The following is an 18,131-nucleotide window of genomic DNA, read 5'->3' as shown; positions in this document are numbered from 1 at the left end:
GCCTCTGACCACTCACCAGCACCCCCTAAGCTAAGCCGTTACCCGCAAGGTTTATAAAAGTCAGATGCGATTCGTCAGTGCAGAAATCACAGTGAGATGAGTCAGGTCAAGCAAACGGGGAAAACCGCAATCTCACATGACATGAACGATTCAGTGAGTGAGATATGCAGCCGAGCCAGCATTTCACCCCCCAGAATGAACCATTACCAGGTGTCTCATGGAACGTTTCAAGCGCTATTGTGACATCATAAACGCAAACGTGCAAATTGCTCCGTAGCTGTGAATCAATCAACATTAATCCTTAGCTTCTTGTCCTACCAAATAAAAGTAGTAATTTTTTTCATAAACTCCATTTGGGGAGTTAGTTTTAATGATGCAAAACTGAATAAACAAAAATGATTAAACTTGTGCTTACTTGCAAGTCAGTTAAGGACAAATATTTATTGCACACAGGCTATGGTCTTCACGCAACTGAACACAGAACAAAGAGTGAGAGAATCTAAGTGCACGCAGTGAAAGGATTTGGTTTGACTAAGGATGGCATATTTAACCCTTTAAGGTGTGAGATCACAAACATGTGACTATGGCTAAAATGGCTAAAAACAACAGACTAAAATGAGAAGAAAAAGTTCAAAGAAAAGGAGAAGTGATACTGTTTAATAAGACATTTTCAAGTAATGCAAGCATTTTGTTGTTTTTGCAGACAATATTCCATAACAGCAACAACAATTATTGTTATTATTGTAAAAGTATAATATTGTATTACCTTTGAAAATCTCTCTATATAAAAGATCACCTGTATAAATATGAAAATGCAATTTACGTATCTTACGTATCTGGGGGGGGGGGGGGGAGGGAAGTTAGCCGTTGAGACCGAAAGCGAAGGCTGAGGCGTCAGTGCCACCAGAGCTCTGAGGCTTCTGAGCCAAGCAGTATTCGACCTCGCTTTGGTTCTGCACACCTGCGCCAAAATATAAACAATTAACCCAATAATACAGTGTGTTATGGCATGTGTATGAATACACTGTCATATATGAATGTACAGTCAGAAATGTGTTATAGCATATTAATAAATGCAGTCATAAACCTGTTATAGCATATTAATGAATGTACTGTCATAAACATGTTATAGCATATTAATGAATGCACAGTCTTAAACGTTATAGCATATTAATAAATGCACAGTCATAAACCTGTTATAGCACATTATTGAATGTACAGTCAGAAATGTGTTATAGCATATTAATAAATGCACAGTCATGAAGCTGTTATAGCATATTAATGAATGTACTGTCATAAACATGTTATAGCATATTAATGAATGTACAGTCAGAAATGTGTTATAGCATATTAATAAATGCACAGTCATAAACCTGTTATAGCATATTAATGAATGTACAGTCAGAAATGTGTTATAGCATATTAATAAATGCACAGTCATGAAGCTGTTATAGCATATTAATGAATGTACTGTCATAAACATGTTATAGCACATTAATGAATGTACAGTCAGAAATGTGTTATAGCATATTAATAAATGCACAGTCATGAAGCCGTTATAGCATATTAATGCATATACTGTCATAAACATGTTATAGCATATTAATGAATGCACAACCTTAAACCTGTTATAGCATATTAATGAATGCACTATCATAAACCTTTTATATCAAATATGAATACACGTACACTATCTATGTAAAAGATCACCGGTATAAATTTGAATATGCAATTTACATATCTGAATATAAAATAATTCTATTTATTAAAATTGCAGCCAGCGGAGGGCGCTCAGGGGGAGAGGTTATTGAGATCTGAAGTGGAGGCTGAGGCTTCAGTGCCACCTTCTCCAGAGCTCACAAAGGGGGAGGGGTCGGTACTGAGATGGGGGGGAGTTTGTGGGGTCGGAACTGAGGGGGAAGGGGGGGACTGTGGGGTCAGTACTGAGGGGGGGGTAAGAGAACATTGTGGGGTCTGTCCTGAGGGGAGGGGGTGGGGGTGAAAGAACTCTGTGGTAGTGAACTGTGCTGCTGGTATGTAACTGTGTGGTAAGTGTGCTGCTGGTGTGTAACTGCGTGATAAGTTTGCTACTAGTGTGTTTTGGCCACCAGGCAAAAATCAGAAATGCCAAAAGTTTACTCAACATATTAATTTACAAAAATACAATGGGAAGACCAAAAAAAAGATTAATTTTCCAGGTTAGACCATACATGTCAAAATACGCCTAGAAGCATAAGAAAAAGTCCAGCATTTTAATTTAAAGCTGTGACCTCTTTTGCCCGAAATAAAAGATAAACCAAAATCAAAGTCTTCTGTAGACTAACTTTCTTGGAAAAAATGGAATAATAGGCCTAAAATAACAAGTTCAGGGTTGAAACCTTTTTCAATGACTGAAAAACTGGGTGTTTTTCACCAAAAAACTGATTTTGAGTTATAAAAGTAGAAATTCTTTGGTTGATTATATTTATTCATGAAGACTTGTAAATATGTTCAATAACCAAATAATGTTATGACTGCAGGATTACATGTGAAGATGCATTTTTGTGTCAGTACTACAAGATGAAAACTATGAAAGCCAAAGTTTTTACTTTTATTGTGAAATTCCTCACTCTGGTGGTTACCGGAAGTTACGGTCCTACTGTAGACTTCCCTGTAACGACGGGGACATGTTAATCAGGAAACACAAACTGATGTTTTGGTTTGGTGGTTCTTCTCACTCTTGCAATACACGCGTAGTGGATTGACTGGTTTAATTTTCATTTTGGAAAAATATATTCAGGCAAGTGTTCTTTTAACGTTATCTAGTCAACAATGGCTAACTTAGTGAAAGTTGGCTAAGAGTTTAGGTCGCAGCACGAAAGCAGTAACTTATTCCATAACATTCTATAACTTATTATTTATAACATTGCTCTGAACATCGGATTGTAAATCGTTTTGGATTTTTTAGTCGTGTAAATCGTTTTTCTTTTGAGATTATAGCTAGCCGGTAACAGGACATAATCATTTGTGTAAAATTCGTTTCCTGGGCGTGACCGCTCCGAGTTATCGATCGTTACCGTTACTTTTCAGCTGAGTTGGCTGTAGACTTCGTATCGATAGCTAGCTAGCGAAAGTTAAACATTTTCGTCCTTAAATATTTGAAACCAATACATTTTATTCTAACTTAAATGCATCAGTTGCACACGTTTACATGCCCGTTAATTTCTGTATTATGTTAAATTATGTGAAAAATAATGTCCAGAAGTTTTGGGAAGGTACACATTTTGTCTACAATTTGTTGTCTATAACCAATCTTCCTCGACACAGTGCACGGAATTTCATTGGAAAAAAACGATCCAGTGACTATTACCATTTCCACTGATGCAACAGGCCCAATGAAGTAGATTTTTTACAATACTGAATGATGGGTTGCATTTCAGTCACGAAAACTCATAAATTGTTTGAAGTAGCTAATTTGGCCAGGCTAATAAAGTAGCTAACAACAAGCATGCTTCTTGCATTAGGTATTATTAGATATTAAGGCGGAAGTGTGGTTTAATGGGTAAAGAACTGGCCTCGCAATCTAAAGGTCATTGGTTCGATTCCCAAGTAGGACACTGCTGTTGAGCAACGTACTTAACCTGCATTGCATATAACCAGCTGTATAGATGGATGCTATATAAAAGTTGTGTAAGTAGCTCTGGATAAGAGCATCTGCTAAAGGTCTGTATTATTATGGCTGCATTGCACAATAGAGCTAACCAACAATCTTGCTACTGCATTAGCAAGCTAGCAAAATGGCAGGTGTCCTCCATCATCATCATAGATTAATTGAGTTTGCCAACTGTTACTGATGCTGCTAAAATATTTATTATTATTATTATTATTATTATTATTATTATTATAATTATTATAATTATTATTATTATTATTATTATTATTATTATTGTTGTTGTTGTTGTTGTTGTTGTCGTTATTATTGTTTTTGCTCTTGTTATGGTGTTGCTTTTAACATCCTGATATTTTCTTTCTAATGTTCCAGGTCTGATGACACTGAAAAAGAAAAAGACATGCTTCTTTGGGATGCTTGATGCGAGCTGAAGCAAACGATGGGTGACAAGCATAACGCTGAGGATGTGTTTATCGTTGTCATTCGCCCGAAGAATATAGTCAGCCTGAACTGCAAAGAATACAAAGCTAAAGCTTATGAAGTAAGCACCTTTATGTTCTGTATTAAAAATAATTTATTTCTCTGTAGAATCATGGTTTTAGGCCTGTGGATTCCTATTTATTCCGCATTCCACATTATTTATTGTATTTCTTTCCAGCCCGGTTCCATTTTCAGTTTAGTTCTGTTGTTTGAAAAACAAATCAAGAAAGTGTACCAAATTACTCAAATTTCATTCCTATTTTAACTAATTATCTAATATCTTTCAAGAGTTTCCTGATTAATTGGTGGTGATATCTTAGGCCAACATCTCATTAAATATTATGGGCATTACTATGGCGGTGGTCCACCCTTTGCTTCTATGATAACCTCCACTCTTCTGGAAAGGCTTTAGACTAGATGTTGGGGCATTGCTGCAGGGATTTTTCTTTCCATTCAGCCAGAAGAACATTAGTGAGATTGGGCACATGATTGGGCGATTAGGCCTGGCTCGCAGTTGGCTTTTCAATTGATCCCCAAGGTGTTGGATGGGGTTGAGGTCAGGGCTCTGTGCAGGCCAGTTCTCTGACACCGCTCTCGACAAAAACATTTCTATATGGACCTCGCTGTGTGCCCGGGGACATTGTCATGCTGAAACAGGAAAGGGCCTAGAATGTGGTTATATGCTGTAGCATTAGAGTTGCCTTCACTGGAACTAAAGGTCTTAGCACAAACCATGAGAAACAGCCCCAGACCAAGGGATGTCCAGATACTTTTGGTCACATAGTGTACATTCGTAGAATGAAAAAGGCCATTGGGCTGTGTTGAGTATTCACACAGCATTAACTTCACAGGAACTCTGTATGATTTTTGTCTCTACAGATACTTTTGATAGAAGTCCCTCTAGAAGGAAAGGAGAAGAGAAGGAAGAAGGTTCTGTTGGGGACCAAAATCCAAGCAGACAGTGACATTTCCAGGTCTATTCTGGAATATGTTGATGAAACAACCAAACCTATATCCAACAACCAGGGTTTCATAGGTAGGCTAAATACACTGGTCCATGCACTGGAGTGGATATGTTACTACATTCAAAACATTATGCTAGAGTATTCTGTGTTTTATGTGTTTTGAAACATTTATTTACGTGCTACTACAAATATTGTATTGCTGTGTTGACTTGTGCCAGTAAACCAACTGTATGGTTTACCGGCACAAGTCAAATTTTAAACTGCTTTAACTGCTTAATTGTGTCATGCAGTACACCGGTGTGGAAGCATCTGTACGTTTCTCCACTCTTTTATTTGAGCTGTTCTTTTAATTTGTCGCCTGTCTGTGTAGCCTATGTGATTTCAGTCATCCATTTTAAACCCAACGCTGCATTGAAACGTTTTTTTGGGAATTTTTTTCTGGAAAGTCCGAGTGATCCAGGGCATTTTTATTTCAAAACTGGAAATGCTGTGTGTTCTACAAACTGCGTATGATGGCAGTTATTTCTTTTCAGGAAAGCGTGTGGTGCACATGAAGAAATTCCCTCTCGATGGGGAAAGTGCGGGAAAAGAAGCCTCTTTATTTATTGTGCCAATCAATGTCAAAGGTGGGACCATGCCTCACATCTTTTTATTCATTGATGGTATGGTGTAATGTGAAATCACTGAGTAGGCTCTCTCTCTCTCTCTCTCTTTCTATATATATATATATATATATATATAATATAATTTATGTGTGTGTGTATAAACAAGACCAGGTCAAAACCTAGTATATGGGTGAACCTAACACACGTGATCCGACCGACCAATGGTGTAACTTCATCACTCACTCAGTCACAGACATTCACGTTTGTAGGGCTGGCCCCGCTGTTGCGGTCCAGCCAAAAACACCACATGTCTGAAAAAATACCATTATTGTTCATCAACTTGATTTTGCACTCAAATTATAAGAGAAATATTGAGGTAAAGTTCCTCACTTTTTCCTTGTCCTGTCAACAGTGTTATTATATTTAAACTTACGTTTTGTAATGTTTTTATTTTTAAGAATTGATGAAGGGATGATTGATTTGTTAACAGCTGTCAACTACAATTATCACTGTTTGTAATGCACCGTTGTTTAAAATCAGAATGCTCTGGCCCGTCATACGCTTACATTGTGTTTCTTCTCTAATCGCAGACAACAGTAAGCCCATATGCAGTCCTGGGGCTCCAAGTTTCTATTGTCTTCAAGATATCATGCGTGTGTGCAATGAGACCAGCACCCACTTCTCGTCCATGACATCCAAGATGCTTCTAGCCTTGGACAAGTATGCTTCAATTCAATTCAATTCAATTCAATTCAATTCAGTTTTATTTGTATAGCGCTTTTTACAGAGAACTGTCACAAAGACACTTTACAGAGTAGCAAGGCAGGAGACAGAGCAAAAAGTGCAAACACCAGGCCTGAACCCCCAAATTGCAAGTACATAAGGTAAAAAAAAAAAAAACTCCCAGTGGGGAGAAAACCCTCAAACGGCAGCAAGAAAAAACTCCCCAATGGGGATAATATTGAGAGTAACCCGGCTATAGAGGGGGAGCCCATCCTCCACTGGCCAGCCTGGTGTTAAGTAGCAGACGGAAAATAAAATGGGTTAAGCAGGTTACAGCTGAGGTGAAAGCTAACAGGAATAATAGAAGATCAAGTGGTATAGTTCAGAATAGTGCAGTTTAGAGGAGCCGGATGATGGATTTGGAGCTCCAGACCGCATCAAGGCATGGGCAGGGGAGGAACAGGGCTGAAGCAGTCCATGACCATGGAGCGAAGGACAGGACTGGAAGTGATCCCGTGAATTCAGGCCGAGGAAACAGGCTGGAGCTGTCTTTGAACTCAGGGCAAGATAAGGGGCGAGAGCCCCATGGAAAGAGAAACAGAGAAGATAAGTTTAAGGCCAGCTTGACACTTGATGCTAAGCTAACAAGTGTGTCAACTCTGTAGGGCCAGCTTGACACTTGATGCTAAGTTACCTAGTGTGTCAACTCCGCAGGGCCAGCTTGACACTTGATGCTAAGCTAACAAGTGTGTCAACTCTGTAGGGCCAGCTTGACACTTGATGCTAAGTTACCTAGTGTGTCAACTCCGTAGGGCCAGCTTGACACTTGATGCTAAGCTAACAAGTGTGTCAACTCTGTAGGGCCAGCTTGACACTTGATGCTAAGTTACCTAGTGTGTCAACTCCATAGGGCCAGCTTGACACTTGAGGCTGAGCTAACTACCGTGTCCACTCCATTGATGCGAGCTTGGCACTTAACGCTAAGCTCCCTACCGAGCCCAGGCGTCCGTGTTTAATTTCATAGGCTCCGTGATTGTACAGTACTTGACCATTTAACAAAATTATGGGACTACAGGAATGGCTAACTACTGCCAACTATAGGACTGACTTAAGAGGTACGTTTTAAGCATACACTTAAAGACAGAGAGAGTGTCGGAAGCCTGCACATACAAAGGGAGATTGTTCCATAAGACAGGTGCTCTATGAGAGGAGGCTCTACCGCCCATTGTAATTTTAGATACACGTGGAATTTTCACATAACCAGCGTCTTGTGAACGAAGCCATCACGATGTAAGTAAGCTTCAGACCCTGGCCTTTGATTTAAAATGGCTTCCATGTGCGACTATTGAGAAGTGGTGTTGTGCTTTTTCGTCCTTCTCAGGTGGCTGGCAGAGCAGCACATGGTTCCTCACGCCATCCCCGCCCTGTTCAGACCCCCCCCCAGCAGACAGGGTGAAGATGGACGTCGGCAACCCGGCTTACGGCACGGAAAGCAAGCAGCACGACGTGACGCTCCACGTGGGCTACACGGCCCTCGAGATCAAGAGCAAGATGATGTCCCTGGAGAAGGCGGACATGTGCATCCAGAACCCTCTCTATGGCTCCGATCTGCAGTACACAAACCGAGTGAGGGGCCCTTTTTTCGCCGCAGGTCACTAACTGCCCTGTTAGTGCCTGTTTTGTTCAGGGGAGAGTTTACTTTTTGGGACTTCTGGTGTCGATTCGGTTTTAGGGCGGTGTTTCTCAACCCTGGTCCTGGGGACCCACTGCCCTGCATGCTTCAGATGTCTCCCTGCCCCAACACACCTGGTTCAAATGAATGGGTCGCCATCAAGCTCTGCAGAAGCCTGATAACGACCCATTCATTTGAATCAGGTGCGTTGGAGCAGGGAGACATCTGGGGTTGAGACCAGAGTTGAGAAACACCGTATTAGGGTATGTTTTCAATTGGCGTGGAGAGTTTATCTGCAGTGAGGGACATTTTAAATACTTTTCTCTCACGTTTCATGATGAAATGGGCAGCCTTTGTGTTTTGTGTCTTTCCTGTCAGCAGGCAGTTTTGTTCGCGGCACACTACTTTTTCAGACTGTTAGCTAACGTTCGTGGCGAACAGAGGAAAGTTTGAATGTGTTTGCGAACATTAGCTAACGCTTGCTGTCTTGAACGCACATCTGGTGAAATTCCCTGCTGCCAGTCTTAAGGAGTTATGGCCAGTGGGGACTGTGATTGTGAGGGTTTGCTGCATGTCTTCACATACATTCACTCCCCATTTGCTACAAATAAATATAAATATTTATATGTCAGGTCATTTTAAATACAGCTGAAATTTGCCAAAATTGTTTTGTGGTCCTCTTGTGCAGTAATCTGCTTCTCTCCACATGAAATTATGCTGATATTAGAAAGCAATATTTCTTTGAGTGCAGCAAAATCCTGGCACCATAGGAAATGGTTTCAACCAAAAATAAGATTAAATCTAATTTATTGAAGAATAAAATTCACATGTTGTTGGATATGTGGGATATATACACATGTAAAACATATGAAGGCATAATGTATATCTGTATAACCTCCTTAGGAGTTACTTGAAGTGCTTTCTTGCTTCATTATTATTATTATTATTAATTACATTTATATAGCACTTTTCCATATGCTCAAAGTGCTTTACAGTGAAGGGGAACTCACCTCACCCACCACCAATGTGTAGCACCCACCTGGGTGATGCACGGCAGCCAATCTGCGCCAGAACGCTCACCACACATTAGCGAAGGTGGAGAGGGAGAGAACATTTATTTAGCCAATTAAGTCTGGGGATGATTTTTTTTTTTTAGTGGCAAGTTCTTGCGAGAGCCAGATCTGGGATTTGGCCAGGACACCGGGGAACCCCCTACTCTTTGCGAATAGTGTCATGGGATCTTTAATGACCACAGAGAGTCAGGACCTCGGTTTAACGTCTCATCCGAAAGACGGCATCTCCTACAGCACAGTGTCCCCGTCACTGCACTGGGGCATTGGGGTTTATTTGTACCAGAGGGAAGATTGCCCCCTGCTGGCCCACCCAACAAACAATCCAGTGCATCTACACCAGCCATTGTGACCAGCCCCGGGAGCCCTGAGAATCTTCTGTAAACATCCCTCGTTGCACACACAAATCACGTCACCGATATCGCCGAGCTCCGGAAAGCGAACTTTGCCTTTAAGCTTACCCTAGTGGCCCAGATGTGCCGCAGTAGATTTGAAAGTGGATAAAATCAGTGGCCGGAGAGTGTGCAGGACACGCCTCATTTTATTATGCAGAATTCCCGTTGCCCCTGGGGGCTTTCAAAATATGTGAGCTACCACAACATTTATCGTTTTCGTGCGGTTCACTTTTTCCACCGGCCTCCGTGAACGAAACCAAACGCGCCTCTCCTTCCCCTTCTAGGTGGATAAGGTCATCATTAACCCCTACTTCGGCCTGGGCGCTCCGGACTACTCCAAAATACAGATTCCAAAGAGGGAGAAGTGGCAGCACAGCGTGAGCAACGTGGCAGACGACAAGTAAGGCCGAGGGTCGCGCGATGGAAGAGCCTGTCCCGCACGCGAGCGTTGTCGAGTAGGCTAATGACCTCCTGCACAGCGCGTTTACCAAGCGGCAGAGTCTCCCCTGAAAAGCGTCACACGACAGGCAGAACTTCCCGGAATTTTAAACTGGGAGTGAGGGAAGCTGTTCTGAGCAGTAACACAGCACAGGTGTGGCTACGAGTGACACAATGAGTTTTTAAACACAGCGAGAGTCCTCTTTAGACTTCTTGGGAGTGCAGTGTTAAAGTGCGAGAGAGGCTTCCCAATACAATGTTACAGAGTGAGAGAGTGTTACAGAGTGCATCTTATTTTGTATTTCCTTGCCCATTCCATGACATTGCATTACAGGCATTTAGCAGACGTTCTTATCCAGAGCGACTTACGTTGTATCCAGTTATACAGCTGGATACATACTGAAGCAGTGCAGGTTAAGTACCTTTGCTCAAGGGTACAACGGCAGTGTCCTACCGGGGAATCGAACCTGCGACCTTTAGGTTACAAGACCAACTCCTTAGCCATTATACTACACTGCCGCCATTCCTGTTAAAACGTTAGGACATTGTGTACAGTGTTAGGTTGTGACGTTATTTCCGTGCTGTGAATGTGCGTTTTTGTGTGCTGGTCTGTCTCCTCTTTAGGGAACGGCAGTGGGTGGACGATTTCCCGCTGCACCGGAGTGCGTGTGAAGGCGACACGGACCTGCTTTCCAAACTGCTGGACAGCGGCTTCTCCGTCAAACAGCTGGACAGTGACCACTGGGCCCCCATTCACTATGCGTGCTGGTTGGTACATGGGTTCTATTTCATTGGGGCCATTTGCTGGGGCGTGGCCGACTTTTTCCTCACAACTTCAATATCAAGGTCAAGCTCATTAGTTTCATAAATCATACTTGGTAGGGTTGACTACAGGTCTCTGTTCAGATGTGTATCCTGTCAGTGTGCAGTGTGCAGTTTTGGGGGGGGGGACAAACATGGAACATAAATCTACCTGTCAGGACTGGTATTGCATTTCCTCATGTTCTGTATTGCACGAAGATACGAAAATATGAAAAGTCTGTATGACAACATTGGTGTTTTTTTTTTTTTTTTCGTCCACGTGCTGCATACACCTTTTAGGTACGGTAAGGTGGAGGCCACCAAGATGTTGCTGGAGAAGGGGAACTGCAACCCCAACCTGCTGAACGGGCAGCTGAGCTCGCCCCTGCACTTTGCGGCTGGTGGGGGCCACTCTGAGATTGTCCAGCTCCTTCTGCAGCACCCCGAAATAGACAGGGTAAGGTTCTGGCTGCATACCCCGAAATAGACAGGGTAAGGTTCTGGCTGCATACCCCGAAATAGACAGGGTAAGGTTCTGCCTGCATACCCCAAAATAGACAGGGTAAGGTTCTGGCTGCATACCCCGAAATAGACGGGGTAAGGTTCTGCCTGCATACCCCAAAATAGACAGGGTAAGGTTCTGGCTGCATACCCCAAAATAGACAGGGTAAGATTCTGGCTGCATACCCCGAAATAGACAGGGTAAGGTTCTGCCTGCATACCCCAAAATAGACAGGGTAAGGTTCTGGCTGCATACCCCGAAATATACAGGGTAAGATTCTGGCTGCATACCCCAAAATAGACAGGGTAAGGTTCTGGCTGCATACCCCGAAATAGACAGGGTAAGGTTCTGGCTGCATACCCCAAAATAGACAGGGTAAGATTCTGGCTGCATACCCCGAAATAGACGGGGTAAGGTTCTGGCTGCATACCCCAAAATAGACAGGGTAAGGTTCTGGCTGCATACCCCAAAATAGACAGGGTAAGGTTCTGGCTGCATACCCCGAAATAGACAGGGTAAGGTTCTGGCTGCATACCCCAAAATAGACAGGGTAAGGTTCTGGCTGCATACCCCAAAATAGACAGGGTAAGATTCTGGCTGCATACCCCGAAATAGACAGGGTAAGGTTCTGGCTGCATACCCCAAAATAGACAGGGTAAGGTTCTGGCTGCATACCCCAAAATAGACAGGGTAAGATTCTGGCTGCATACCCCGAAATAGACAGGGTAAGGTTCTGGCTGCATACCTGGCTTCTCTAGTGTTAATGAAAACATGGTAGCTTGGTAGCCTGTTTTTAGGACACTGATTGTCATTAATATACTTTCCTTTTTTTGTTTGTTCTTTTTTCTGTTTGATAATACACTGTAAAAAGTTTTAATTAGTTAAATTTTAATTCAGGGTCAGTGTTTTTTTCCCCCCATTGTTGGAATGAATAGCTTGGTAGCCTGTTGTTAGGACACTGATTCTCATTAATAGACATTTTCTTTTTTATAATTTCTTTTTTCTGTTTGATAATACACTGTAAAAAAAGTTTTCTTTTTTTAGTTAGATTGTAATTCAGGATTAGTGTTTTTTTTTCCATTGTAGGTCTGTAAACTAATTACATTTGTCTAGTCTAGTGCTTTATATTACAGCCACTGCACAGAACGGCGTGCACAGGAATCATTCTTTGTGTATGCCTCTAACTTGCAGCACATTGAAGATCAGCAGAAAAGATCCCCGTTGCAAGTCTGCGAGGAGAACAAGCAGAACGAATGGGAGGAGGCAGCGAAACTGCTCCAGCAAGCCAATAACAAGCCCGTGAGCGCATCCTTCATCATCCTCTTCCTAGTCCAGCTTCCAACACGATCAGAGTCCGTTAACGCATTAGCTCTGCATCACTGCCGAACAGTATACAAGTTGTCATTAAGCAAATGGTGGTCACACCAATTATTGAGAAATTTTGACTTTTTGTTACTATTAACAAAATGTTTTGTGTTCATAAAACAATTATGTAATCTTGCTGTGGAAATATCAACCAAGTAAAACCTTTGTGTTAGTTTTTGATGATTGACGATGATTGATGTTACAACCCGATCTAGGGTCAGATTGTTACAGAGTAAATGATGAATGAAATGGGCAAGGGAAGCGTACTGCAACCTGACCAGTAACTCCGGTTCCTCTCTGCTTACCCAAATCTAACTGAAAGCTGGCCGGTCTTCGAAGGGTACTGGGCTTGGGGAGGCTTTGAACTTCGGACAGTTAGCCAATAGTCTGAAACCAAAAGTCAGAATAATGGTCACATCTCCACCCAGAGTACTGTCAAAAATAATAAAGGAAAAATACAAAGCAAAATAACAAACTTGTGTCCCGATGGATGGATTTGTAGTCCAGCCGGAAACAGGCGTCCTTCTTTATCACAGTACCCTAATGATCGTTGCTGGCTTTGCAGATAGCATTTGGAATCGATGCTGGACACACTGGTAGCTGGCAGCTTGTCGGCGCTTAAGTTTAGTTTCACGTAATCCGTGGGTTCCGAGCAGGTTTTGTTTGAATCCTTATTTCGTTGATCTCTGTTGGGCAGTATGAGAAGGTGCGGATCTATCGCATGGACGGGTCGTACCGCTCGGTGGAGCTGAAGCACGGGAACAACACGTCGGTCCGGCAGATCATGGAGGGCATGCGGCTGTCTCAGGAGACCCAGCAGTACTTCACCATCTGGATCTGCTCCGAGAACCTAAGTAAGGGTGGTTTCCCCCGCAGCTCTCCTTCTGCTGTAAACCCGCGACCTCTGTGTGTAAACCCACGACCTCTGTGTGTAAACCCGTGACCTCTGTGTGTGAACCCGTGACCTCTGTGTGTAAACCCGTGACCTCTGTGTGTGAACCCGCGACTTCTGTGTGTAAACCCGCGACCTCTGTGTGTAAACCCGTGACCTCTGTGTGTAAACCCGCGACCTCTGTTTGTAAACCCATGACCTCTGTGTGTAAACCCGTGACCTCTGTGTGTAAACCCGTGACCTCTGTGTGTAAACCCGTGACCTCTGTGTGTAAACCCACGACCTCTGTGTGTAAACCCACGACCTCTGTGTGTAAACCTGTGACCTCTGTGTGTAAACCTGTGACCTCTGTGTGTAAACCCGTGACCTCTGTGTGTAAACCCGTGTTTGCGGTCTCTTTGTGGTCTCTGTGTTCCCCTCAGCTGTGTGCGGACTCTGTGATCATCTCGGCTGTGTGCGGTCTCTGTGCGGTCTCTGTGCTCTCCGTGGCTAATGTGCCCTGCGTTTTCTTCAGACCTGCAGCTGAAGCCGTACCACAAGCCCCTGCAGCACCTGCGCATTTGGACGGAGATCGTCTCGGACCTCACCGTGCTGGACCCCCAGCGCGAGACGCCCCAGCTCTTCCTGCGCAGGGACGTCTGCCTCCCTCTGGACGTGGAGAAGAAGGTCTGATCCTAAACGCTACACGCTCACTGAAATGCAGCACAGCAGCACCGCCTAATTTAGTATTTTTGTACTTGTTCCCGGATAACTTTCAGCATTCCCCTGAGAAAATTATTTTGTGGGGTTGGTGTTTGTGGATCCCTGGAATGGGGACTACGTCACGACTGAACGTTTCCGCGGCAGGTTGAAGACCCGCTGTCCATCCTCATCCTGTTCGACGAGGCTCGGCACTGCCTGCTGAAGGGGTTTTACCCCTCGCCCGACAGCAAGCTCATCACGCTGGCCGGCCTGCTGCTGCAGATCATCTACGGAAACTACGAGAGCAAGAAACACAAGCAGGGGTTTCTCAAGTCAGTGAGAGCGACGTCACTCGCGGGAATATCGCTGCTTGTCTACGTCCGTGGCACAAGACGAAAGCCTTAAACGTGGTCAACGATTGTATAACGTGGGTAACGTGAACTATCTCCTTGTTTGCTCTACAACTTCAGATGTTTCTTTTTTCTGTTTTCCAGTGAGGAAAATCTGAAATCCATCGTTCCAATATCCAAGGTAAAGAGCAAAGCACACCATTGGACGAACAGGATTCTTCATGAATACAAGGTTATTTTTTTATTATTCTTTTTTACGTGCTGCCAGGCTTTTTAACTCTGAATCTGTGCTGTCGATCAAATCAGTCATAGACAAGCTTGACTTTCACTGTTCAGTATGGCGTACTGATAAATAAAGCATGCTTTGCACGGTGAGAATGGCATTTAAAAATATATATATATTTTTTTTTGGGGGGTGGGGGGGGGGCTTTTTCAGCTTTATTTGGATAGGACAGTGTAGAGAGACATTAATTAGGAGGAGAGAGAGAGAGAGAGAGAGGGAGAGACGTGCGACAAAGGTCGGTGGCGGTCGGACTCGAACCGCCGACGTCGTGGCTCGAATTGAGCACGTGGTTAACGCTCTGCGGACTGCGCCACTAGAGGCCCCCCGGAGAATAGCATTTTTTTCGCCAGCCCTAAGACCCGCCTCTGCTCCCCGTCCCCCCCCCAGAACCTCAGCACGAGTGAGGGGGTGAGCAAGGAGATGCACCACCTCCAGCGCCTGTTCCTCCTGAACTGCTGGGACATCCCCACCTACGGCGCCGCCTTCTTCACCGGCCAGGTCTTCACCAAGGCCAGCTCCAGCAACCACAAGGTCATCCACGTCTACGTCGCGGTCAACGCCAAGGGCCTGCACCTGATGAACATGGAGACCAAGGTGTGCGCCGACCGCGCCGTCCCTCACCGATGAGGCGATAGCCTTTCCGAGTCAAGTAAACAAACTGGCATTAGCTTCACCCGAATCACGCAATCCACAAAATCAGCCTCGCTGAGTCAAAGGAACCCCAGCCCTAAGTCTCACTGAGTCTTGGGACCACGTCAGTTTCAAGTCACGCAAACCATCGCTGGCCTCAGTGAAGTCTGTTTTGCATTTAATCAATGAACCCGAGCCAAACCTTTGTTTTACCTCCTTTAACGACTTGTAGCTGATGTATCAAAAAAGTGTGGAACATTAGCATTAATGAGACATCGAATGTAAGGCAATCAGTGTCGTATTAATGTTAATCTCATTTATTATCGTGTGCCCCGGAAGTTATTTTATGTGCACGGTGCCCCCTGAATCGTACAAGCTGTTTTTGTGTCTCTCATCAGATGCTACTCATAAGCCTGAAGTACGGGACCTTCATGTGGCAGCTGGGTCAGGCGGACCAGTACTTCCACACCCACAGCCCAGAAAACAAAATCAACTTCATCGTGCACACCAAGCAGGTGAACGTTCAATCGTTTTCAGTAATGTGGCAAAGCCGTTAACCACCCGTTAAAATGTGTGGTGTCTAAGCCAATGGGGAAGGCCCGAATGCGAAGCGTTGCATCCACCGACTTCTAAAGAGCAAAGATCAGACCGTGTTCCTTAATTGCATTTCAGTTGTGAAGAGAAAAACACTGTGGAGGAGGTTTACTAGTGAAGTGGTTACAAACATGCCTATCCAGTATACAAAATGTATTTTGTCCCCCCCTGATAACATGAAACATGAAGCAGACCTTGGATTTTGTGCGTGTTTCAGGTGTATCGGAGGATTACATTTTTTTTTAAAAACGGATAAAAAAAAAACGAAATGGCCTTTTGTCATTGTGTTTGTCTGCAGGCTGGTCTGGTTGTGAAGCTCCTAATGAAGTTGGGCGGACAAATAACACCGAATGACCGACACTTGGACAAGTATGCATATGTATAATGTAATTGTAAGTCAAATATATTGCCTTGTTCTATTATGTTTTTTTATTTTGTTGCTAGACCATTTTTCTTTTTGGATAATTGAAACCTTCTGATATTCTGTATCAGTTTTTTTTGGGATGGAAAATGGTAATCCACAGTGACACGATTAAACAGGAATATGATGTAAAACAACCGAATTTGAATTTTGGTAAATCTGAAATCGTATTTCATAATTTGAAATTGTACATATCGTTTTGAAATGGTTGTTTACATAGAATTTGCATTTCATAATTTGAATTTGTAAGTTTTAAAAATGAATGCTGTGATTTGAATCTGAATTTCAAAAACCTGAACTTGAATGGAACCCATTCTAATACGTTTTTCAGTTTTCAGTTTCAGTTCAGTTAAATGTTAAATTTGAAACTTGCAAAGCTCTATTCAACCTTTCAACTCTGAAAAATTACACAATTTCAAATCCGACTCACAAAAAATTTTCAAATCTCCAGAAGCTTTTGAATCTCCAAAGCTTTCAGTTTGTGAAAATCCAGGCATTTAGGAAAAATATGTTCACAGATATCTGCTGTCACTTGCTTCTGATTGGCTATTCCTGAGGGCAGGAGGCTTCTGCTCAGAACAGCAACAATCTGTGGAACTTGGAAATTCTGTCATGCTGACTGCGTACTTTATTATTATTATTATTATTATTATTATTACTATTATTATTATTTTCACACCTTAGCAAATGTAAAAGTCATCAAAGCTACTGTATTTATATTTTAACTGCTAGTCAGACTACTGTCTGTCTACTATGTAAGTTAGACTAATGTCGTTATCGTTACCTTGGACATTTAAAAGCTTTTGGAGGGTTGAATTGAATTGGATCTGTTCGAGAGTTGGAAGGCTGAATAGAGCTTGCAAATTTGAAAATTATTTTTAACTTAATGAAACTGAAGACCGAAAAAAAAAACGATTACACTGTACATGAAGATCTTTCTACACACCCTTCTACTGTAACTCATTGAACAATTTCATAATGACCCTGTTTTACTTATTTTATTTTGAGGTTTCTATCTCAGTTGTGTATATCAGTTGTGTATTTCAGTATTTTTATTTCTTTTTAAGAATTCCATGTATATGTGTATTTAACATTTTATCTATCTCGTGACGTATCTCAATTCTCTGTAACTTCTGCTTTACTTGCCTTATTCTACTTTATTGCTGCACAGTTCAGTTGGGGTTAGGTGTTTTCAAACATGCTAAATCCAGTTTGGAGTTCTCCGTAGGACATTATTTCCCTTGGTTTGATGTCTTAGTTTTGCTACTTCAAGATGACTATCTACCTTTCTGGTAAACCGGTACATAAAGAGTTAATGAATTTTGTTTGATTGGTTTGATTTTGCATTAAAAATTGGCGGGGGCATGGTCAGCTCTGTTACTTTACACCAGGCTGGCCAGTGGAGGATGGGCTCCCCCTCTATAGCCAGGTTCCTCTTGAAATTTCTTCCCATTTGAGAGTTTTTTCTCTCTACCGTTTGAGGATTTTATCCCACTGTGAGTTTTTTTTTACCCTATGTATTTGCTTTTTTTGCTCTGTAATGTGTCATTGCGACAGTTCTCTGTAAAAATTTTTAAAAAGCGCTATACAAATAAAATTGAATTGAATTAAAATT

At 42.7% G+C, this 18,131-nt stretch overlaps 1 protein-coding gene across 1 annotated transcript; it reads left to right on the top strand.

Annotated features, from left to right (window-relative positions):
* Window positions 1-2,646: 2,646 nt before the first annotated feature.
* krit1 (KRIT1 ankyrin repeat containing) lies at window positions 2,647-18,087 on the top strand. The gene is given in 18 exon segments (XM_035430721.1): window positions 2,647-2,779; window positions 4,022-4,190; window positions 5,009-5,165; window positions 5,628-5,720; window positions 6,290-6,419; window positions 7,804-7,855; window positions 7,857-8,048; window positions 9,844-9,959; window positions 10,622-10,765; window positions 11,099-11,255; window positions 12,492-12,599; window positions 13,363-13,519; window positions 14,072-14,223; window positions 14,404-14,570; window positions 14,733-14,820; window positions 15,259-15,465; window positions 15,900-16,016; window positions 16,394-18,087. Coding segments are annotated over 17 exon segments (2,226 nt in total). The 5' UTR covers window positions 2,647-2,779; window positions 4,022-4,088; the 3' UTR covers window positions 16,481-18,087.
* The last annotated feature ends 44 nt before the right edge of the window (window positions 18,088-18,131 follow it).

Source organism: Anguilla anguilla, chromosome 8 (assembly GCF_013347855.1).
Source record: "Anguilla anguilla isolate fAngAng1 chromosome 8, fAngAng1.pri, whole genome shotgun sequence".
Taxonomy (NCBI): domain Eukaryota; kingdom Metazoa; phylum Chordata; class Actinopteri; order Anguilliformes; family Anguillidae; genus Anguilla; species Anguilla anguilla.
The sequence above is the reverse complement of the archived record's forward strand: the minus strand, read 5'-3'. Positions and strand labels throughout refer to the sequence as shown.